This window comes from Sander lucioperca, chromosome 12 (assembly GCF_008315115.2).
Source record: "Sander lucioperca isolate FBNREF2018 chromosome 12, SLUC_FBN_1.2, whole genome shotgun sequence".
NCBI lineage: Eukaryota > Metazoa > Chordata > Actinopteri > Perciformes > Percidae > Sander > Sander lucioperca.
The window spans coordinates 28,884,819-28,910,342 of record NC_050184.1 but is presented as its reverse complement, the minus strand read 5'-3'; the positions used below and the strand labels follow the sequence as shown (position 1 = coordinate 28,910,342).

At 40.2% G+C, this 25,524-nt stretch overlaps 2 protein-coding genes across 7 annotated transcripts in view; both read right to left on the bottom strand.

Annotated features, from left to right (window-relative positions):
- The window catches only part of LOC116062168 (nuclear receptor coactivator 3), a 67,879-nt gene extending 62,133 nt beyond the window's left edge, over window positions 1-5,746 (bottom strand). For 2 of the 5 annotated variants that reach the window (XM_031316765.2, XM_031316763.2), the window contains exon 1: window positions 5,616-5,746. The gene's annotated coding sequence lies outside the window, so the exon portion shown is untranslated. Of the gene's footprint in view, window positions 1-3,117; window positions 3,158-5,615 lie in introns of all 5 variants that reach the window. The other 3 variants (XM_036007790.1, XM_036007789.1, XM_031316764.2) reach the window with 2 other exon arrangements.
- Window positions 5,747-15,399: 9,653 nt separating this feature from the next.
- zgc:113278 (uncharacterized protein LOC541528 homolog) lies at window positions 15,400-24,624 on the bottom strand. Of its 2 annotated transcripts, none has more exons than XM_031316625.2 (12): window positions 24,198-24,624; window positions 23,223-23,283; window positions 22,930-23,048; window positions 21,696-21,812; window positions 21,558-21,616; window positions 21,031-21,115; window positions 20,101-20,171; window positions 19,446-19,550; window positions 19,191-19,334; window positions 18,871-19,031; window positions 18,609-18,696; window positions 15,400-17,852 (listed from the first exon to the last, which is right to left on the bottom strand). In XM_031316625.2, exons 1-11 carry the CDS (start codon window positions 24,315-24,317, stop codon window positions 18,623-18,625), a joined length of 1,116 nt encoding a protein of 371 aa, XP_031172485.1. In that variant the 5' UTR covers window positions 24,318-24,624; the 3' UTR covers window positions 15,400-17,852; window positions 18,609-18,622. The 2 variants fall into 2 exon arrangements, with proteins under 2 accessions (XP_031172485.1, XP_035864107.1); XM_036008214.1 differs by having other exon boundaries at window positions 16,510-16,937.
- Window positions 24,625-25,524: the final 900 nt, after the last annotated feature.

Below are 25,524 nucleotides of genomic sequence, written 5' to 3'. Positions count from 1 at the left end.
CTGCATTTTAACCGTGTTTAATCCTGCTACTTGCTAACGGTAGGCTAACATCAACGTTACCTGCTGCCAAGCGTCCGGCTAGTGTTAACTAGCGTCCCATGCAGCGATGCTTCTGTTGCCTCCAACGTCCGTTCCGGAGCATCAGAGCATTTACTACGGTCTTAATGCACACATTGTGCTCGTAAATCATTTTTCCGGTTCACTCACGCATCTATGTTTAGACATAATGTTATATGATCCACTAGTCTCGATAGCAGTATCGATAAGCTCAGACCTTATTGATTTTCGGGTTTTGAGAATTTTGGAACCGGGTCCTAATAGAACCGGGTCTCGAGACCCATCCCTAGTGGTAAGTACAAAAAATACTGTATGAAAATACAAACCATTATGTAAGATTAGCAGCTAAACATGGATATGTTAGATAGAAAATAAAAGTCTGATCTTACTTTTTTCCTTACTTATAATGATGTGTTCACACCAAACGCATGCAAACTAGGGCTGCAGCTATCGATTATTTTAGTAATCGAGTATTCTACCGATTATTTCATCGATTAATCGGATAAGAAATACTTAGTAAGAAATACTTAGTAAACAGCAATAGTCATTCACGTGCATATTAAGTGGTCATGCTGGGGGCAGGAGGCGATTTGTCTCCGGCAGCAGCTAAGTTTCCAAAGATTAGTAGCAAACTAATAAACAGTTAGACTACAAACCGACAGCTTTCATTTTAGCTTGTTGGTAAAACGTCACTATTTGCAGAGTAGCATGCTGTAGGCTAGTTGTGTAAAACAGCGTGGTGGACGAGAGCAGCAGACGTTAGTTAGCTACTTTGTGTCGGGTTCTATGGAATGGATGAGTACACTGGATGTTTTTTACAGAGATGATGTAGCAGCATGTTTGCAGCTTAAAATGATGTCATTTTCTCTCGCCTGTCTCTTCTCTTAGACCCTCGCTATTTTCGTCTTCCTTCATTTGTAATCTGGGCCGTCAGTCTTGTGTCCACAGAAGCGTCAACCTGTTCTGCGCTAGTAATAATCCTCCGTGCGGAAACACAGTGAGCCGTACAACCTTAATTACATTGATTTAACGAAGCTTTGAGGCAAAGAGTTTTGCTTTGAGGATTTTTTGTAATCGAATTATTCGAGTTATTCGAGGAATCGTTTCAGCCCTAATGCAAACCTTAAACAAGGCCTGATTACATACAGTACAAAGTCAATGCAAAGACGCAAATAGATGCGAATTCGCGTCAGGCAACGTGAATACTGTGACTATGCAAAATTGCAATTAAATCACAGAAAAATCTGTACTGTACCTCAAGAAGCGCTGGAAGCAGCAGTCATCCAGACACACTACCTGGAGAAGGCTGGGAAATTCACCGAGCTGTATGCGCCTCCGGATGATGGTATGAACCCAGACACGACAGCGTTTGGTTTTCCAAAATATTTGGGACTTCCACAACGGGTACAAAGCAGCAATAGTGGTTATTTCGGCAATGGTTGATGACGGAAAGACATTTTTTGGGATCTTCACTAAACACAAATGATTCTAATATGATCCTGTTGTCAAACTCATGCGAGTAACGCAAGCCAAAAATTGGCTTTGTGTTTGGTGTGAACACAGCATAAGGGCGCTGACACACAGAGCCGATTATCGGCCGTCAGACCGTCTGGCGAGGTTGGTGACTCGAGTCTGTTCAGTGTGTTCCGTGCCGTCGTCCGTCCGAGGAGCTGTCGGCCTTCATTTTGGCCGACCCGACATGTTCAGTCGGAGACAGGGCAGTCGGGACTCACCAGGAAAAGGGGAGCGGATGAGCCTCTAAAAATCTGAGGAAAATCTTTTAAACTGACTTTTGTCGATCTGAAATGAAGACAGATTCAGCAACTGCATGGCCTATTTCTCGCTTAAAATGTTTTCAGAAACTATTTTAGTACAATATGAGATCGTATTCTGAACAAGCCGCCATGAAAGTCTGGCTGTGAATTTCCAGAGAAAAAAGACCCACGTGACGCGTTCGTCCTATCAGCTGCCGGTTTTCATTTTCTGGGAAATACAGAGAAGCGTCACCTGCTGCTATGGAGACGTATTACGTTTCGCGCACGCGCAGAGCGTACGCTCAAGTCGGCGTCGCCTCAGTGTGTTTTGAGGCATTTTTTGGGACCTCGGGGACCCGACTGATCAGTCCGACTGCCTTTTCTGCCGACGGTCGGCCGTCTGGTTGGTGTTTAAGCACCTTAAGACTAAGCAGCTCTTCACTGCAATACAAGAACAATGCTGTTTCTTTTTTCCACATCTTTTACATTGATCCTTGACTGTTGCTGGATGCTGATTGCCCGGGACGTGCAGCTTTAGGCTCAGAATGTTAGCATTGTTTAATATATGTAGCTATCAAATGCATTTTTAAGACCCATTTTTAAGTCAGAAATCAGAATCAAGTACCCATTGTTTAAAAATTAAATATATATATATTTAATTATTTATATTTATTAGAGATGCACCGATTGACCGGAATTGGCAGATTTTCACGTGATCGGCCATGACCGGTGATCGGCCATGACCGGCGACCGACCGGTCAGCCTGACAAATGCCGATTTTATGCCGGTCAAATGCACTCGGGCGCCGCATGATTAACATCATATATATATATATATATATATATATATATATACACACACATTTTTTATATTACTTTTGAGTGATAAACTCCCTTTTATGCTAATTGTATACTTAATTTTATTTAGGAAGAGTTCTTGAATGGCTGCTTTTGTTAAGATATATTTTAATGATTTCCTTTGTTGAATTTTAAAAAAATGTTTCTTTTCCTCAAAACAAGGTATTGGAAAAACTATTGTCTTGGTATAGATGTCAAAACTCAAATACCAGATTGTCATTGGTATCAAAAGTTACCTAACCCTGGTCGTTTGGGACAAGTCTAGTAAGACTGCATCAAATCAAGCGTGTAGGGTATTCACCGCTCGGACTGGAGATGTCAGAGTAAAGGACAAAAATAAGTGAGATTTAAAAAAAAAGACCCCTCCTCCACAGAGTGAAATCAATGCGAGCTGGTGAAGACGCATCGGAGAGGGTCGCCAACAACAACAGGACAACAGTTCAACTCACTTCACTGCAGTTGGGGGAGGCAGGGGACAGCGAGAGAGACCTACCACAGAGAGAAGAGAGAGCAAGGAATGCGATCCGTTTAAAAAGAGAACTTCCTGATTCCACAAAAGAGGTAAAGAAAATTTTTTTACAGATCAGAGGCTGTAACAACTTTAAGAAAAGACAGAAAAGACAAAAATGCCAGGTAGAATTCCAGCAAGAGGCTCCACCTGAGCCCCTCCCCTTATCGGACACACCCCCTCCCTCCTCCACACACTCACACACAAACATAGAGCTTCCCAGGCTGGTGTGTGATGTCCTGCCGTCCTCCGCTCAGCCTCGTGAGCCCTGCCCCCAGTGCCTGACCCAGACACCAGCATCCCCTGCTAACCTCTTTCCCCTTTTTTCCGTCATTCAGCAAACATCATGCATCACTGTCACCCTCCTCCTCCTTGTCCACACATTCATTCCACCATCCGCTTAGCGAAGACCCCTCACGGGTCGCCCACACCCCTCGCCAGTCTATCTTCCCTTTAATTCCTTGTGAGCAGGTTGTAGGCGTATGTCGGTCTGCACGTGTGCAGAGACTTGGGCCACAGAGTTGACTGTAAATCTGTCAAAATAGGGTTGCCATGGAACAAGACAAGAGCTTCTCATCACCTCACCCGGGCAGCAGACAGACAATTCAGCCGCAGACAGCAACGGTTAACGATACATCGATCAATAGAAAATGAATCGCCAACAATTTTGATTATCAATTCATTGTTTAAGACCTTAACAAGAGCTGACAAACTATAAATCGATTGAAAGCAGAAAGAACAGTGACACAAGAACCTAATATCACCACGACAACATCTTGTAATAGGAATGCATACAAAACAGAGCAGTAAAATAAACAGAATAGGCAAGAAAAACGACCTCACAGTACATTTTCACCATGATTGTGCCTCTGTAGATTTGGTTCAGTACCACTTTGGCTAATTCTGACCTTTTGATTGTGAACCTTTCAGGAGAAAATAGGAGAGTAATCATTTTTTTATTATCTGGTTGCAGCTTCTCCAATGTGAGTATTTGCTGCTTTTCTCTGATTTATATCACTGTAAACTGAATATCTTTGGATTTTGGACTGTTGGTTGGACAAAATACGACATTTGAAGATGTCAACTATTACTCTGGGAAACCCTGATGGACATTTTTTTTTACAATTTTTTTTATTATTAATATTTTAAAACTATTTTTTCACATTTCATAGATTAAATATTACAATTATCATTAGTTGTAGCCTTATTCAGCCACAAAGCCAACATATCTAAATTTAAACACTGACTTCAGTGTAATTAACTCAACCTCACATCCCTTATCTGTCCACACTGACACACAAAATCATCGGCATCGCTTCCATTCAACTACTGTTTACACACACTGAAGGGTAGACTGCTATTTTCCAGTGTGAGCAGGTATTGTAATAGGAATCTGGTGTCATACTCAAGGACACGGTGCTTTTCATGCACACACACAAACACCACACTGACTGGCTGTTTCAGGGATCAGACTATGGACCTTCAGGGTTATGCACAGGGCCACGTTGCTGCCCCCTGCAGATATACAGTGAGACAAATTATTAAGGATGAATCAGATGACAGGAGGATTGGTGTATGATGGAGACCTATGAGGGAATAACACAAGCACAGCGACCATTCACTCTTTCACCTCACATTTATAGGCAATGCATGACCCATTCAGTGCACCGACTTGCACACTGGAGACATACAGTAGAGTCAGTGCACTTTTTTCTATCTCTCAGCAGTCGGGACCCGAGAACGCAGGCTGGTTGACTGACAGACAGTTAGTCTGCATCGTCTGCCTCCTCCCGTATGGCATATGGCAACAAAACCAGTCAAATACACCAGCAGCCTCTCTAAAACATGACGCATATGACACACAGTTGAGCATGTCTGCATGCACTTGATCAACAAACATTTCGGTCCAGATTCCCTAATATTGCGACAGCGTCAGGCTCAGCTGTTGTACAGTTCCCTACCGACTATCACGGACAGGCGAGAGAAAATAGTTAACTATCATCCTGTTTGTGTGTGTTTAAGCGTGAGTATGCGAGTGTTCACGTGTGTGTTCTCTCCCCGAAAAACTTCCCGATGCTCTGTACCTATCTGGAAACACTTCTGTGATCCCACCAGCTTGTGCGTAAACTGGCCAGCTTTGCGTGATCAAGTTAAGTTTATCCAAAACAATCTGGTCCATTTAATTTGCAGTGCTGACAAACACACAGGACACCTAGCGTGCACTTCATCGCCGTCATGAAACATGTTAGTAAATCTTTGCTGTCATGTACTAAATGACCATGCACTGTGCCCTCTCCGCACCGTAGCGATGCCAATATTGTGTGTGCACTGAAGCTGGGAACAGAAGTCAGTACATTTCCGTCCTCTATCGAAATGCAAACCAAAAGCAAAGTCGCGTTAAATTAGCTGAATGATAGCAAACACGCTGCACGAGCTTACCTTGTGGACGTATCTCTCTACCGGATCGATAATTTCTTCTTTACACCATTAACTCTCCGCCATCTTCGGCACTGTTTGTTTAAATGGGAAACACTCCCGAAGCCCAAGAAGCCAGTTCTGTAAGTTGAGGCGTCGCGGGGGCTCCTGGGTAAAGGAGTTCGTTCGAATGAAAAGCCGCGCTTCCGGGTGCTTCGTCCAACCAGGATACGGACTACAGGCAGACTCCACCACCGCAGGGGGTGGAGGTAGGGGGGGTGATGGTGGTGGTGGTGGACGTGGGGAAACAGGCTGTCTGTCTAGCAGCCTACAGACGGATGTCAGCGATGAGACCAGAGCAGAGAGAGAAGACACGGTTTGTATTTTAAGTTAAATGAAAAGCAAACACTCAATTGTTTGCTTCGTGGGGCCCGGAGGACGAAAAAAAGCACAATTTCCAGACTTTCCACCAAGGAGAAGGCGTTTGGCTGGAGGGGATGACACAGAAGTAACGTTACACAGCATAAAGTTGAGAGCAAATTAGGACGCGGTGGTCTTATCCTTATCTGATAATGATGAGTTGGTATATTTGGATGAATTAAAGTCTCGTTTATGTGCCAGTAGAATTAGTTCTACCCTTTTAAAGGACCACCAGTGGTTTTTCATGTTTTAGCCAATTCATTACAAATCTTCCACTTTACCTCAGCTAACCATTTTGTAAAACATGCTTTTCTGTTTTAGAAATGTTGATGTAGGCTACACGTCTACAGATCCAGTTTCAATTCATTTCCTTACATTATTAGATTAGATTCAACTGCATTTAACCAGAAAAAAAAACAGTAGCCTACAGTGCAGAGTAATGTAAATATGCACAGTGGCGATATACATATATTAGACATGAATAAACTGGATACAGTTTAAGCAGTATGGACATGTGCAATGAATATGCTAAGATACAGTACTTTTACTTGTATTTTTATCTTTTTTATTTTCTCTTACTATGTTTATTGTATGCACCAATATAGCCTACCAAAGCAAATTTCTTGTATGTAAAAAACTACTTGGCAATAAACCTGATTCTGATTAGTAATCCATCACAGTGTCACATTATTGTCAAGAAGTATCACAGTGCAGAGTTTACAAATCAGTTGGCGCTTTAACGACAGCATGCACAAATAATATCAGTGACCAAAGTTAATGCAGACTTAACTAAATGTAAGCAAGTTTCAAGAGTCTGTTCTTGATTTTCATACTATATAGAAATTACTGTAAACCAACTGCTGCCTAGAATGGTAGAAAACAAACACATACACAACTGTACAGTTGCATTCAAAGAATATCAGCAAAACATTTTAAGTATACATGATTTGTAGTTATGGAACTAAAATGTGCAAAAACACTAGTATGGACCTTTAAATGTTATCTTCAAGTGCCATATTTATAGCCTAATAACGTTTTAGGGCTGAAGAGGTAAAATCATCCAATATTTCACAAGAAAATAGCAAAGATAAGAGACTTGCAAATTTTATGGAGCAGGTGTTTTTCATATTAATAATCATCATCGAATAATACATATTAATCTGAAATGGGCTATTACTGAAAAATTGTTTTTTACTTAAGTAATTCTGGAATATTTAATATATACTTTAATACTTTTTGTACTTTAAAGTACATTTTTAAATGCATAACTTTTACGTGTAACAGAGTATTTCTCCTACTTTTTGCTACTTTTACTTAAGTAAAATATCTGAGTATCTTCCACATCTGCGATTAATCTATTATCAAATAGGTCATTTTCTGTCAATCAAGTAATTGTTTTATCTCAATTCATCAGTATTTTCTTTTTCTTAAATACTTAATGTAACTATTATTTTGTAGACCATGGAGTTGTGAGTAAAATGTGCAATGGTAGCAATATGTGCAACATAAGTAATGTGGTATTAAATAATAGGTTTTAGATCATTTTAACATCAAAGGGTGAGAAATGTTGTCATATTTTGGTCTTTGTAAAACAGAAACCCTCAGCTGAATCACTTTGTGACAAAAGTCCCAAAAACTCAGATATAACCAATTAATATCATACCAATTATATAACAATATTTTTTTGTATACTAAAATCAAGATGTTAGGGGCATTTTATAGTATAATGTGCTTCAGTATCTTGTTGTTTTTCTATCAAAATTCAGGTTTTCCTTCCTCATGAAGCAAAAACAAATGCCAAAAATGCTAAAATGTCACTTCACATCCTGCAGGCTTTTATTTTATTTTTTTTACAGGAGCCAGCCTTCTGTGAACTTGGTTTGTTTCACCGGAGGGACTGTGGCTCCTTCAGGCCTCCTATCTCTTATAGATGAGGTCCATATGTGGTCTCCATATGTGAGCTGGCAGGGTCAGCGTGGAGCAGTGACGTCGGAGCCGGCTGGCCTATGAACTGGGACACGTCGGCACAGTGCCCTGACTGCTGCCAAGATATACAAGGCAGGGACTGATAGCACCAAACTGCCGTCTAAAACACACACACACACACACACACACACACACACACACACACACACACACACACACACACACACAGTGAGTAGGCTAAGGATCCTGTTGTGTCAATGACAGTGGGAATGAAAGAAGATGAGAACAGGAAGGTGAGAGAGAAGTGAGACAAGATGATGAGATAGTCGAGTTTAGTTTAAGGCAGTTTAAGAAGACACAGAGAGAAGATCACAGATAATGATAAATGGTGCCTATTGCCTGAACAGAAGGGTAGCTGGGAAAACCTATAGGTGTTAAAGAAACACAAAGTATGAAAAGGGGAGAGACGAAGCAAGTGTGGAGTTGTCAGTGTGATGGAGGAGAGGACGTGTTGTAGCTCAAAGGAACACAGAGGGAGTGAAAATAAGGTAAACATACACCACCTTTGACTGGGAAAATGAGGGAGGGAGGGCATACAAGACAGAGAAAAGAGTAAGAGACTACTGAGAGTACGACGATGTTGAAATAGGGTTGTGGAAAAGGCTTAAAGCAATTAGCCTCATGGGTCAGGTATAATTCATCAGGCAATACTAAAAGAACCGCTAAGGAGAAGAAAAATGTGATTAGAATATAACTCAGAGAGTGAAGCAAAACCTTTGAATGTTCTTGAAAAGCAAATATTACATTTGTAAGATCCTGAGAATTTAATTTCAGTAGGGCTACTATTTCTGAGAAAATGTGAACCAATGTTTAGAAGAGCATAACCTGAAAAGTTTTTTTTATCTAAGTTTATAAGCATTTCATACACAAAGAAACCAACTGCTCATTTTACAAAAACAACCGATCAAACGAATGTGTATGCTTAGTGTTGCACTGTAACCCTGTAATACACACATTCACACACACAAACTCAGAGACATACTTACAGGGATAAGTCCTAGCCAAAGGATTTACAGTTTTAAGCCTTCTTTAATATAAATTAGACTTGGAGCACATTTGAGACCATTGGCAGGCTGCACTGAACCAATGTGTAAAATCTAAATGCAGGTATGAGGTTGAAAAGAGAGATGAAAAACTGTTATCTTGTATGTGTAATGGTCAGGATTGAGTTTGATATCAATTGACAATGGCAGAGAGAATATACTGTATGTTGGAAAGCTGTGACATGTAATGCATGACCACAGCACCACAAAAACATAACGGAGAGTGTATTGACTGTTTTACATTACTATCATTAAAGAGTAACTGAAAGCAGCATTGCACTTCCATAAAGTTGGGCGACCTGATGATGTCATCAGGGTTCTTTTATTTAAGTTTTGGGAAGCTTATACAACTGATTTCACAGACTGAGTAGGACGCCTCAGTGAGAACAACTTAACTTAATCTGTAAAACTGAGTGTACTTAACGTCCCCGAGAAAATCCTGTTTTTGTTGACCTCCAGTGCTTTAAGTTTTCACAGTGCTGCAGTGACGTAGACGTGTACTCCAGTGTGTCAGTAGTACACTGTGACATCACTAAAGCCCCTTTTCCACTGGACAAAAAACCCCACAAAAACTCACTAAATAACATCTGGCTTTTGTCTTTAGTGGTAAAGGTTACAATCGGACAAATGACTGTGCAGTAGTCATGGGTATATATCGGCTCCAGCTCTGATCGGCGGTGATGGAAACATGACACCCGGATGGACACGCTAATCTTTGCCTCTTTTCCGGCGCAATGCTATGACTCTTTGTCATCTCAGACACAAATTCCATCTGTCTCTGTGCAAGCAGCGCTCAAACATCAACCAAATTAGTCAGCACTGAGTTTGAAAGAGAGACTGAATAAGTAACAGATATAAAAGAAGTGACCACCGTAACATTTTCACTGGCCTTCATGCTGCTTTCTAGTGTTTACTAACCCTGTTTTCCAGCACATGCGTGACGTTGAACGTGACACACTAGAAAAACAAAACAGAAAGGCATACTCTTCTACTGTCAATGGGAAAGGAGTCTATCGCCTATTTTTAGCAAGTTTTCCCACGTTTCAAAACCTGCATATACGCTCTAATTTTGGTGGGAAAATGTTTTTTACGTGTGCAACAGAGCACACTTCTCTCCACACCCAACCACATCCCACTGGTGGTCTTTAAGGCTTGATACCACTACACTACTTTCATCTTGGAGACGATTTTATAACTAAAATTTTAATATTCTAGATACAGTAATCATTATTTTTATTAATGTCTTCCATTTGTTAAAGGACCATAACAGTATTTTTGCATATTTTAGCTACGCAACTACAAAGCACAAGTTGATTTTCATTCCATATGAAAATGAGAGGAAACTAATGGCTGCCTCGAAGGTAGAAAAAAGACATTACTGTATGATTTGGACAATGGTTGGCAGTAATGTAAAGCATGCTTGTACTAAATGGGCTAAAGCAGGCAGAACCACTGGCATGATCCTTAACAGACATCACTTATTCTTGGGTTATTCTTAGTACACTTTAGCAAAATGATTATGCATGAAGGGCAAATCTGCAATTGGATTATTATTGGAATTCAGACCTTTTGTTTCAGACCTTTGCTTACAAATAATTTCATTAGAATATATTATTTGGAAATATTACCGGCTTTTGAGACTATCTGCCTGCTATGCTGCTATTGCATTTTGGAGTGAAACACTTATATTCATTAGGCCTTTTCCTGATAAAGTGAACCAGTGGAGAACTGTTTTTCTATAGCCAGCTGGCTTCAGGTTGCAGTTCCACAATATTTAAAACCACATTATTATGGTACTTATTGTCGATCATTTGGAAAATTCCATATTGTTGCCTGAGGCTAAAAGAAAACGGAAATGGCAGAAAATTAAATGTAATGTGAAGAAACACATGCACGTACGCACAACCAACAGAGTCACTTCACGACCCTCAAACTGTGTCTTCACAATTCGACTTGACCATAATCCTCAAAGATGCAATGATTACTGCCTGATATCAATCTGTTAAATGTTTACAGTGCTGACAGAAAATGATCATGTTTTATTTACCAGCATACAGTTTATTGTTAGGTGAGAATTTAGGGGACTGCTGAGAGAGTTGTGGGAAAGTCAGAGGAGGAGGGAAGCTGATTAAAATTCTAAACAGGTAGAGACGAGGCTTCAGGAGAATAGTGGAACCGCTACCAGCATGCACACGCACACACACACACACACACACACACACACACACACACACACGCACACACACACACACACACACACACACACACACACACATACATATACAGATGTGTGAGAGAGAGGGACAGAAAAGAGGCAACCCATATGCAGAAAATGCTGTTGCAATTATATTAATCGTAACAAAAATACCAAACATTCCCTAGTTCTTGCTTTCTCTTAAAATAACTAGTAGATAAGTCAACAATTAAAATAATCGTTAGTTGCAGCCCTATTTGTATGTACTGTATATGTAAATTTACACACTATGAATAGTGGACTAGGTGAATACATTTACTATACACCTTAATGCTTGCCTATGATATGTTTTTCTTAATATTAGTTTCCACCATCAGCAGCACCTCTGCCCAATTTGGACTCTGAAGCTGAAGTGATGAGGGTTAAGAGGTGACCTCGACTATGCAGACACAGTTCGACGTTGGCTCATTTGCTCTTGCGTTAATATATGTAATAATGTATAAAATTGTATTGGGTAATTACACAAAAGTAATAAAGAAAAAAAGAGACAAATAAAGGAGGAAAGATAAAGGTGGAGCTGTGGGAAACAATTGGTTTGTCATCATATGCCATATGCTTCTGTCTCATTTATCCATCACCCTCTGCCTCCATTTCTGGTTGTGAAACCTACCTCACCATCATCCAATGCAAAATCAATACAACATGATTGAACAGATAAAGCAAAAACGGGGGCAGTTGTAGAATCACTGACTGGAAAGCCTCAAGGGACGATAAAGTTTCTGTTTGGAAAACCAAAACCCTCAAAGGCAGCGGAGGAATAACTGAGATGGAGAAGATGGAGCCTGGCGTTGTTTGTTTATCGTCACCGTGGAAGAGTGCACGGACTGAGTGTTACCAAGAGAGTTCAGGCAACGGAGGAACAGATGAGACTGTATAAACACACGTGACCCTGCTAGCGCTGTCAGCTGTCCCAGTTACCAGCTGGGCCATGTGTGTGTGAATGCACATGCGTGTAGGTGTGTTAAGATTCATGTTCCAGATGCACAGCTTTTTAGTGTACAGCCGCATGCAAACACACAGCAAACATTCCACACTGTCTAGAGCATAAATCATATTCCCTCTACATTTTTGTTGATTTCTGTGTTGCTCAATGTGAACGCCTGAGGCAAAAAAGGGACACGTGCTGACTCCATAACTGAGGTCTTCACTAGCTCACACTGCAACATGCCACACAGTCTCATGTTTTGCGTTTGTCTTGCAAACAGCTGTAAGGACTCACCACAATAGTACAAAAGCTCTTAAAAAAACATAATATCCATATGTAGGTCAGTTTATTAACTGCAAAGCTATTGAGAGAGCACAGAACAAATTCAGGCTGTATTTAATGCAGGTTTGAGAGCTCACACAGACAGCTTTGGATGCGTGACACAAGTTTTAAGTGCAACATCCTGATTTTGTGTGTATTCAGTGTAACATGTGATCTCATTTTCCCCAGCAGTTTTGGCGCAGGAGTCTACGTTTTTAGGAGGACATGTCTATATGCTGGATTTTTAAACTTATATCTATGTATTTCACTGTTGTGTCTGGAGACAAATGACAAAGCTAATGGACATGAGGGTGGGGTCACACCAGAAAATAATGTGACTGGGCCAACATTTTTTTTATATGTGCAATATTCATCTGCCCTTTTTCATAAAATAGCCATTGCTTGAGGCTTGGTGACATAGTGACTACTTACAGGGCTAGTTGGTGTGTAGCTGGCAAACTAACAGCTAACACACTCAGCGGCGCCCCCTGAACTTTTCATAGGGGTGGCCAGATGGGGCCACTGAAAATCTTGGGGTGGCACACAAAAACCAAAATATACCAAGACATGTGCAACAGAATATCCAACAAATGAGGCCCTGGTTCTTCAATTCTTGTGACAAAATTTCTCAGACATTTATTACACTCAGTTCTGTCCCTGGTTATTCTCAGAACTTGATCTGTGTTTTTAAATCTTGACTTGAAGACTGATTTCCATTTAAATTTGTTTTATGCTCTTTCAATTGTTTTGCCATTAATGAACTTCCACACACAAGCAGTAATGTTTAGCCTCATAGCCTTTTGATCATTTTTTGTCTCATATTGTTATTTTTCTTTTCACCTTTCCCTCAATTTTGCATCAAAAAGTAGTTTGCTTTAAATTGCCAAGCCATTACTAAATAACACATTGTTCTAAACTGACTTGCCTAATTAAAACAGTCACATAAACGTGCACACACTAAATGATAGAAAGCTGGATATTGAATAAGGTCGTGGAAAAAGCCATTTAATAAAGGGTGATGCTGGATGAAAATATACCTACTAACATCCCATTTTCATCCCATCCAGTCATTAGTCGCTTATTCATCTCACTGTTGTCTATAGCCTCTTTTTTCACCTTTCCTCTCCGTCTAATTTGCATTTGCTGGCTCTGATGGACACTGATAGGGCACTGCTCTCCTCTTCACAACACACACACTCTTCCATCCATTATTCTGCTTCGTTCTACTGTAAATCATAGCACTCTGCTTGACAGTGCTCTCCGTATGTCTGTTTCTCCTCCCACTGCCTTTACCATTTTGTTTTCACTCCCTCCGCCTGCTTTTCATTCCCATGCCTCTGATCCCTCCAGATGTTTTAACCCCTGCTACACTCTGTCCTTCATTGGTCTACACCTGCTACACACTCCCCTCTCTTCTGCTCGCTCACAAACAGCCGTGAGGTTACGAACGTCTTAAATCTCCATCGTGCTTCATGGGTCACTGCAAGTAAACCTGGCTGGGAGAGCAGCTGCTGCCCAATTTGCTCATTTGGGACAATCAACGAAAATAACACGGAGGGACGACAATACTACTAAGAGATTACACAGACACACACATTTACAAACACAAAGGCACACACACACACACACACACACACACACACACACACACATGTTCCAGTCCTGCTAATTGTTGGCTATTAGTCTGCAAGTCTGGGATTGCATGTCTTATTAAATACAGAATTTCAAATGAGCTTCGTTAAATAAGAAAGTACTCCCCTTTTAATGAAGCTAATTTATATGGAAATTACACATAATACTGACGATTCAGCGAGAGATTTATCCTCATTGGATGAAGGGGAAGAATTAAAGAAAAAAATAGTGGAATAGTGAGTTTTTCCCCCTCGCCTTAGCTAGTTCCTGCTGTAGGACTCAGGTCGTGTACGTTTGGGTTGAGGATACAGTTATCATTGTGCATCTGTGTGATGGAGAGTGTGTGTGTGTGTGTGTGTGTGTGTGAACTCCTGTCCTTGTGCTGACCCTGCAGAGCTCCAGCCTGCCTCTCTAGTTCCCTTTGATCCATCATGCTGTCTGATTGCCCAGAGAAAACCCATTACTCTGAAACTACACAACACATTAGCAGTGAGCTGCAGGTGTCTCTCCTCTGTGTTGTGCTCATTCCTCACCATCCATGGATGCAGATGTCATGTTTACAGTGACCTACCAGTCAAATTGCACAAGTCAAGGTGGTGGTCTCCCATCTAAAATATACTCCCATATTTGGATAAACATAAAGTGCAAGCTGTTTGCTTCATTCTGTTCATACTAAAGTCTGTTTAAGAGTGTTGAGCTGCATACTGTGTGATAAGACAATGTTTCTGTCGTTCTCACTCTGAATAGTGATTTATTAATGCAGGTCTGTATGCAGCTATGCCCCTGCAGACTACTTCTGTCCCTCAGGCAAAAGGCTCACCGTTGCCCCCTGGTGGTTATTAGCAAATAAGTAGGATTTGGCCAATATTTCCTCATGTCTCCTGACACCATCCCCAGTGGGTAGTATACATGAAATTTTTTAAAAATGGAGTCAGTCCCCAAATATATCCTAGAGTGAAATAGGTGGAAAGGTATAATGAGCAGGAGGTGAGAGAGGGAAGCCTAAAAAAAACAGTATCTGTTGTGTATCCCTGCTTTGTCAGACATTTTATCTGCTGTTTACCTTAGGAGTGGGTAATTATCTACAGCTCTTATACTGTAATTTACTGTGTATTTTGAAACTGCAGTGGTTTTGCATGCATTTTTTTTTTTTACATGAAGTTTCCATGGAGACAGTTCTACTACTCAACCTGTGGGCAGTATGTTAAAAAAAACATGTTCAACAAGTTTAATGAATAAAAGCTTTATTCAAACATGAAATAAAAAATAGTGACAAAGAAAAATGATCAGAACTCACAAAAACTTGCATAAATATATACCATCAGAGCAGTTCAGAGACAACATATTTGAAAAGGAAATATATTGCAACATCTATAAACAAGCAGCAAAATAAAAACAAATTAAGGATGATGCAGAATTAATTAATAGAATACAATAAAAGTATCTCTCGTGAGCAGGTCTTTTTTTGTTGAAATGCATTAATGATCGTTGCCACCTAGAGGGTGCTCATACAGTTAAATCATTGCAGCCTTTTTTAGTTTTCAACAATAACAAAATGCACACGGTTTGAAATCGAGCAACTGTAATTTGTAATTCACTGAGAATCAATGCAATAACAGCTCAAGTGAGTAGTGTTATGGTGCTCAGACATATTATGCAAAACAAAAGTGCATTCCTGTGGGATTATACAGGCTATTGTGTCTCAAAGCAGAGGGGGTTGTGAACTGCAGAGTAGCTCATATTTCAGAGCCTAAACGTCTGCTGATTGTTGTACAGTGTGACATCTGATGAGCGAGAGAGGCTTACAGATGGTTTCACTCTGTAAAATGTTCGTTCCACATTTGGGCTTATAATCACAAATACTGAGAAAACACCTGCAGGACTGGAACAAATAAGACACTGAGTTGACCATTTGCTCCTCAGGTACTATATTTAAACTGATGTGTGGATGACTAGTGTCAGTATGATGGTGTACTTTACTATCATAAAACATGTAGTTGTGAAAGCTGCAGTGTATACACCTGCAGCATAGTGTTAACTGAGCACTGTTATACAACAGTTCACTTTGCTCTAATAAGGCCATGATGTTAAATAAACCCTTAGGCTAAATAAATGTTTACACTCATACCACAATGTATATCCACGCTAACAGTTCAGCAAGCTTTATTCTTATACAGTATAAAAAACAATTCATATCAATATGGATGCAAAACAAATATTCACACGTGTGTACTGAACAACAGTGAATTTAACAGTGAGTTTCCCCTCTATAAAAATAGCTTAAAAATCTGACACATATTTAAGTACAGTGTAGGGTTAAGTCAGTTTTTTTTCTTCTTCTCTTTTACATCTGAGACAGTTTAATAACAGGCTGGTACATAAGTCCTCTGCTCCTCCATCCCTCTCCGTATGACACGGCCATACACAGACATAGGGCTTTAAAGACCACCAAAACCCAATAAGGAGTGCTAAAGGGAGCAAAAATGAATGGCATCTTCATCTCATCCCTGCTCTGGACTAAGACTTCAAACTCCAACTGTCTGCAGACAGGTAGTACAGTCTTTTCTGCACAGAGCTTCACATGCACAGTGGTTTAGTAGTAGAGCAGTACTCCAAGTCCAGGAGAGGAAAGAGTATGGCCAACAGTACAATACCTGTGCTCCATAGCAATGTCAGGATCATTGAAAAGGTGAAGCAGAAAGGCCAAACATGCCACATTTGACAAACAGAAATCACAGAGTCTTTCTCACACAGAAAAAGGGCATCTGAGGGGCAGATACATTGAACACATAAGCATTTAGTAACCGATAACCTATAGAACATACACCAATCCACAACTCAGTATTTCACATACAGAAGCATGTTGGGAACTGAGAAAGGCCCAACCAAAGTGAAAGGAAGGAAAGGATAGGACAGGATTGTGAGAAAAAGAAAATCAGGGCAGGAGTCAATGAACAGATTGTCACATTTCATGCTCTGCACACAGGCAATAATTATTTTACAAGACAAGCAATAAACATTGTTGTCATCACCACCATCATCATCATTCACGCCCAGTTAATTCACATACACAGTAGGCAAAACACTACTGCACACACACGAGTACGTGTACAGGTCAGGCATACAAACATCCCCTTACAAACACACCTCCCAGTGCACCATGGGATGTAACTAGTGTAAGTGGTGGATAGCTTGTCCCGCTGATACCCGAGAATAAAAAAGCGAACAGAGAAGGAAAACAGAACGCACCACAAGCAGAACGAGTGATACAGTACAAACCACTGACATTATAAGGACACTTGAAGAAAGATTGGATTGTTTTGGATTAACTAAATGCAGTTGCCATGTACCACTGGGTTTGCTGGTTACAGCTTGTCAAAGCATATAAAATAATAACTATCTGTAGTATATGGCAAAATAAATAACTCAAACATTTTGCAGCATTTGAAAAAAGGCCACTGAATGCTTGTGTGTGAGAGATGCAAACTCAACAGCACAGGTAGGAACTAGCCATAAAGTCTTTAGCCTTAAACCGTCATGCATTGACATTACCTCAAACACAGTTTCTTGCTTAAGTTTCCAATCATGCCATTATAAAGGTTTAACTGTATGCATACAGTACAGCATCACAGGTTACAGTGCAGCTTCTTCTTGGTAAGTCACCGTACCTGGACGAGCCCCTGTAACAGGCCGACGCTCATTACCAGGCTAGTAATAAAATCAAACAAAAATACAAAAGGGCCTCAATCCTGTAACATGTTGGATTTCAAAGGCAGAGGCTGTCAAATAATGGCAGTAAATGATCAAGGAGTTAGGTACAAGCTTCAGTTCTCTGGCTGCAGCTATGCCAAATACCTAAATAGCACAAATATTCCTCTGGAGCAATTCATTTAGGATCTTTTCCTGACAACAGCAGAATATACAAGAGCTGTCTTACAGAGCAAGAAAGGCTTTATTTTGGGACATGAGTCGGTGGCTTGTTTCGTGAGTTTAACTGAATAAGGCCCAAACTTAAAATGACACCCACACAGTTAATCTGTATATGAACACATTTTAAGTTGTAGTATTAAGTTGCCCTGAAGTCAAAATTCGCTTTTCAAGTAACTGTGACGTTAACTGATTCAATTTCAAATTAGTGAAGAGTGACTCAGTTTAAAGAACCCGGCGAGTGATCGTAGTTTTACACAAAAGGACACTTTAAAATCTATCCTGTTAAAGCATCAAACCCAGCACTGTCATGCCAGCATCCAATCTGCAGAGAACCCAAATGAATAAGAAACATTTCTAGCTGACCGAAACGCTGAACTTTTTCAAAAAGAAGTTTCAACCCCTAAGGGGCAGTAAGGTAAGGTTTCTTAGTGCGCTTAAACATCTGTTTTTGGGAGCAGTAGACAAAATTTGAAGTTGTGTAAAGACATAATGTCACATTATTTCACCTGTTCTTCCATCTCTATGAAGCTTTGGCTTTTCTTGCCCTTGGTGATGTTTTATCCTCAGACTTCACAACCCCATTGGCAGAACCTCCTGACAAGACAAGTGGTTAGAAACATTCCTGATTAAAGCGATTTCAGATATAAATGTTCAACAATGAGAAATATTACAAAAGAAATCTGAAATGAGACATAAACTGAAACATAGGATTACATTATATCTACATTTGGTTGGCTGACCAGATGCTCAGGGTTCTTGAACACTCACCCCTTGTAGGCTCCCTTTTGTGAGGCTTGCTCTTTGGGCTGACCGCCTTCTTCTTTGAGGCCTGGTTCTGGCTGTGCTCCCTCCACTTTTTCAACTGGAAGTTAATGAATTTCCACATCATCCAAGCCTGTGTCAGGCAGATAGCTGCCAGACAAGTCATCCTGAAGGGTTGGGAAGACATTTTAAGAACTACAAAAGTAAAAGTGATTTAACTTGTGAACAGGAAAACCAAACTTTTGTTTTTAAGTTTAATGTTTGTAGTAAATTAGCTAGGTACGAGACATTAAGGGCTCTTCCTGTCAATTGCCATCTGTACTTGCCTTATGGTGAGCACATTGAAGTTGCCTTCTGCTAGGGAAAAGCCCTGGTTTTCTGTACGGGGCAGCCCGAAGCCAAACGTCAGAACTGAGAGTGTGAGGGTGAGGAGGCGGGCGATGACAAAAAGTAGAGCCCACAGAGTAAAACTGTAAAAGAAAAAAAAAAGGATTTTTTATCAAATCAGGTTGGTCAAATCAGAAAGGCATAAAATGTTAATGGAAAAAAAAACTTGTTTGTTAGATGAATGAAAGCAATACCCCTTCTGCTTGTTCTCATCACTGAAGTAGAAGAGGCGTGAAGCGTGGAACAGGAGCTCCACCAGGTAGTGAGGGACCAGCAACACCAGGCCCAGTCGGTGGAGGCTAAACAGACGGGATGCAGAGAGAGGGACAGCAACATAGAATTAACTGAGGACAACTCAGCATATGAAGAAAGAGAGGAGACAACACTGAACACTATCAGCTACTCTTCTTATAGCTAACCTGGCTTTGAGTTCAAAGATGATCTGTATGGGGTTGTGTGAGGACAATGAACGAAAGTCAAATAGGCTGATAACTGAGCAACTACTCACAGTCTATCACTTGAAGAAAAAAACAATCACTCTATAAACATAGAGATACTGCGTAGTAGTATCTTAGTGTCAGGTTGTCAGGTAGTGTCTGAGTTGTGAACTCATAATGATGCACTAATTGTTTCCTTATACAGTTTACTGCAATAGCAAAAAGTAACACTGCTTTACCCATTTTATCAGGCACTGGTTTGACACACTTGCAGTCATTGTCAGGATAAATGAGATCTTTGTGAGAGATATACCTAGAATATGTAATGGTTAATGCCTGACGAGGTGTCCATTATGCTTCTTTATTTCACCCTCAAGAGCATACGCTCTGAAAAATGAAATATTTCACTCACTTTAAGACATAGGCACCAGTGATGTGGACAACGTAAAGGCAAATGTAATAGAGCTGGCGGGGGATGTCCTCCTGTGGAAATAAAACAAAGGGGGAGAGTTTTTAACATTTTTTCATGTAGCATTTTCAACTTTGGACATGAACTATCTACGTATGCTGTGGATTTTAGTCGCTTTATTTACTGTGTAGTGACACATTCTTGAGGAGCAATGATTTTCTTTAAAGTTTGAAGCCCTTAAAATTGAGCCTGGACTCATTAACCACCTTTTAGCGTTGACACTATGATACATTTTCTATGCAAATTAAGCCTTGACATATGTTGGCTCTAAAATGTACACAAAACATATCAACGAAACAGCTATACCACACATGCATTATCCAACAAACCTCAAATCAAAACGCTTTTGGAGTAGAAAAAGGGGGAACTGATAACTGAATAGCTTATTATTCCACCAAGAAAAAACATGTCATCCTTGCTTGTATTTAAGTAGTGCAACAGAGGTGTGATTGTTCCCAGCCCCGACATTCTCTATATTCCACATCTGCACAGTCCTCAGCTGATTCCTCAAGGAGGCACATGAAAACGCCAGCAGGGATTAGCAGGGTTTAAAGGGGACATTAACCGGCTGAGGTATACAGTAAACACCACTGCACTCATCATGGGTTACAGACTGCAGAGACTAATGCACAAAAACGTTGACGACAACTAGTAAAAAATGTGTTATCGTATTCTGATGCGTTACTGTTGATACATTGGAAGGCAGGACCAAAGGACTCAAGTTCTTCAGCACTTCATTTGTTAAGAAGTGATAAGACAAGTTGACGCCTTTTTCTTTTCACTTACGCCGATGTGCCATCTCACACCTGCAACACAAGACCACAATAACTTGCTTTCAAGGATGACATTATATATTTTTTTAATGACCCTTACCTTCCGAACTTTTTGAAAGTACAGCTCAGGAAGTGCATGGAGCCAATAGGCAATTTGGCAAATGTAGAAGAACTTGACCTGGAATCTAGACAGACAGGTTGGCAGAGGTGAGAGCCTGGGGGTTATTTTGGCTTGGACAGAAGTTATATCATAACAATATACAATAGGTCATGTTGTGCATGGTGCACTGTTAACTGGTAACTTCTGACATGCAAGTACAAGTCAAACCAGTATGAAAGGAATCATATCCTGATCTAGAATCCAAAACATGATCTCTTATTAATATATGACGTTAGCTTGGACTGTGACATTAAACTGTGATGGAAGATAATAAGATGAATCCCAACGATTCCAAAGAAGTGAAACATTACAAGTGCATCATGTATTTTAAAAAGAAGGGCTGAAACTATTATCATAAGCTCAACATACTTCTGAATGAAAATACTAGTGAAACTCATTTAAAATTGGAATTTTGTGTTTAGGATTTGTAAAATATGAGCTTCTGATGTGTAGGAGTCTTTACTTACACCATGTGAGTGTGTGGGTAACCCTCCCATAAAAAAGTAGGATTTGTTGCAAAGTCCTCCTGTGAGAGAAAAAAAGGCGTAAGATAAAGCTTAATGCAGGCTGGGACAGTGTGTCTCTGTGACTCCTGACTCTCTTACCGCTGTTAGGATGCTGCAGCCCCAGATGAAGGAGAACAGGTAGAACGCCGCGAGCTGTCCAGACTCGTTGAACTTGCTGTGTTTGGTTTTTGACAGGTGCAACCTCCTGTTCATTTTCTGAAATGAAACAAAATATTACTATTAATATATATATATATATATATATATATATATATATATATATATATATATATATATACACATACATATCACATATTGATGTGGGGGTCCTTTTTTATTATCATTTAAGTATGCGTCACTTTTTTCAGTTACACAGATATTTGTAGATTAGTTGTCACTACTTGACTGATGAGGTTAATTATATAACACTGCCTGTTACTGACTTATAACTGTCACAGCTCTAACATTAACTGTAGTCATCATTCGAGTAGCTGTGCAAGTTTTCCATTTTTTCATTCTTGCGCAAATTTTGCAATTTTTAAAGGATAGCTTCGCGTTTTTTAAGTCTGTCTTCAGTCCGGGCGTCTCATGAAGTAGCGTGGGTCGTCTGTTATTGCAGGGTTAGTGTTTTGATCCTCCACTCCACATGTCAAAGTGCCCAAGCGCAAGACACTGAATCCCAAATTGATGTATTTTGTACACAGAACGAGGATTTTGTCCCCCATCTTGTAAACCGTAAATGTATTCGGAATGGCCAGAATGAACATGAGGAATATTACAACCTGTTGTTACAACCTCGATGTTCACACTATTGTTTTAAGACAGACGTGATAAAGTGGGATTCCATCCTTTTAGAGAGACGGATATCTGTTCTTTTTTATTTAAATCCTTGAATGTGGTCCACATAAGGTTTTTATTTTTGGAATAAAAATATCTTAAAAAAAAAAAGTTCTATTAATGATATCCCACCGGGAACTGAAAGACAAAAAATGTCAGGAGAAACATGAACATCTTTTCAGTTATTATGCTTTAGTGCACATGCAGCTGGAAAGATTGGACCTGATTACCGTCAAACAGCTATCCAAATCTTAGTCATGGATCAGAACAGAGCAAACACATGAGGCGTTATTTGATGCTTTAGAAATTAAAAACTAGATGGACACATCTGACATTGTGTAATCTGACAAAATAGAGGTAGAGAGAGATTCTATTTCTCTCATGCCGTGTTTATACACTTAAGTAAAAGGATCAAAATAATACGCTGCTGTGTGCAAACAAAAAACAATGTGAGCCAATAGTTATGGCTGCTGAGTTTGGATATAGATGTACTCACATCGAGAATATATTCTTGTATCAAGGCATGAAGGATGACCGCAATAAGCAGGTAGAAAAACACAGTGGCCACATCTTTAGGGCCATACTGGTAAAGGTTTACTGGATCACTCTTCTCATCTGCAACAAAAGAGAAACACAAAGTTAAAACCTTAACGCCTAAACAACGACTAAAGAGGCAGAATAAGCAACCAATGAAGTGCTGAGCTTTTATTTAGAAATCAGATGCAGTTGTTAACTTGATTTATCTTAAAAATACTGGAATGATTACTGTACATATAAACTTCAGCTCACCAAGAACTTGTGTTACGTTGTACTGGACTGTGATGAACATGATGGCAAACTTGGCTGTGACCTGGAACACAAAGAAAGAAACAGGATCAATGGAGTGATTCTGAGTCAGGGAAAAGAGTTTGTCACGGACCATGGACGTATTTTGTATAAAAGAAGCAAAGCCTTTCTGTTAATAAACCAATACTGTAATAAATGTGTGTATAATCGTCTTGGATTATCCCATGTTAATGTGTGAATCTTACTTTCGGTCGTGATACCATTTTTTGACAGGTGCACATAATTCATCATTTAATGTGCGTATGTAATTAGTGAGGACTGCAGCGTCACTGCAAGATTCTGAATTCACAGAGTCCCATAACTGGGGTCTGGGGACCTCCAGGGGCTGCCTGCAGGGGCTCCCAGGGGTCTCTAGCAAAAAGTAGGTACATGTTAAGTTGCTACAATGACTATCATTGTATCCGAATGAGTGTGTATCATGGGCTTCACTTTCCCCTAGGCATTGTTAATTATGTACTAAGCTTATAACCCATCTTTATCCACACAGGTAAAGGTTAATTGAGACAAAATCTGATAATTTTTTTTACAATATTTTCAGTCTGGTGGCTGGGTTTGGGTGGGGACAGGTCAGTATATTGTTTCATTCAAAGTCAGCTATAGTTTCTCTGTCCAACCAAAGGGCTGGTAATCAAATGTGCAGCATGCAGGCAGACATTTAGCCTGACTATCTTGTTGCCAAGGCACATGTATTGATTTCCTATTGAGGCAATGGATTAGCCGACTGGTAAAATGACCTGTATGCTGTGCCAGTGGGCCTCCTCGCTATCTTCTTTGGCACTGAGTGAGACACATGAGAAGGGAAGGAGAGAGACACGCTAGCGCCCTGCCCCTGGACTGCTGCTGTCATGTCAGCTAACGATAGTTAGCAGCAGCTAACATCAATCGGCTAACCACAGCTCCTGTCCAATCACACAGTACCTCGAACATCAGGCCGAGGAGGATTATCATGGCCAAACACGAAACCATGTCGGCGTGATTCTGGATCACAAACTCGTGGCTCAGCACCGGCGGGCTCTTGTTCTTCTTGCGGAACCCCATGGCTCACCGACGCGGCTCTCCCCTCTCTGGCTCTGAGCTGCCGTCTAGCTGGGATGAAGCTAGCTTTCCCCGCCGCTGCACGGCTGCTGTTAGCCTGCGTGTCTCAACGGATAGAGGATGCTTGTCAAACGCTCCGCTGCAGTCCGTACGCACAGTGAACCGCTGCTCGTGTGTTTAAAAACAGTCATGAAGCTGCATCGCACCAAACCAAACACTACAGCACAACACCTACTTTTTCCCTGACTGGTAAAGTCAAATGACGGGCCCTCCCACTTCACAAACCCATTCATGAACCGCCCAGTGTCATTGACGTAGAAGGAGAACCCAGGCCCGTGGTGCATTCAGGGACTTAACCGCCCTTGTTTCCTAGATTACTAAAAGGATGGATAGATGTAGCAATATGTAATATTTCAGCACAATATCATCTGAATTGATAGGTCTGATTGGAAATAGTATTGTACTTAAGAATATACAGTAGGCATATATATATATATATATATATATATATATATATATATATATATATATATATATATATATATACCAGGGGCCCCAAGAGCCCCAGGATTATAGTAATTTGATTAACCTAATTGCAAATTTACTAGAGACTTGACACATCTAAAGTACAGTATCATCTGAGACAGCTCCTGCATATTTACTTTTTTTGCATAATTGTTTGAGCATGTCATGTAGAGGGCTCCTGAGTCAAATTCTAGTTTTAAGACCGTGTTTTAGTTTGTTTTAAGACCTTTGTCATTATAGTTTTGTTTATTTGTCTATTTTATTCCATGATCACAACATATTGCTGAATAAAGTAGTGCTTCATAAAATTACAGCTAACTATTTGACACACTGAAAACCTGTTACTAGTAGATTCCAGTATATGAATAATGGGGCCTGACAAACAGGTTTCCGACCATGCAAAAGCAGGAAATAATGCTCTCTCGTTTGCTTTACTGCGTGAACACAAACTGCTGCAGGAACATCTCTGTATCGCAAAGAAAAATAAAGATTGTTTATTGGATACGGTTGTTCATCGCTTACAAACTTTCACTGTACATCACTCAAAGCTCCCAAAGTCAGTGATGAAAAGACAAATTGATCTTTAAAGTCTGTTAGGATATTTAGAATTAAGAGGTAGTTTGTGCAATTGGATAAAGTATTTCACTTTTTTAATTGCTAAATTCCATTGTCAAGCCAAGAGTTC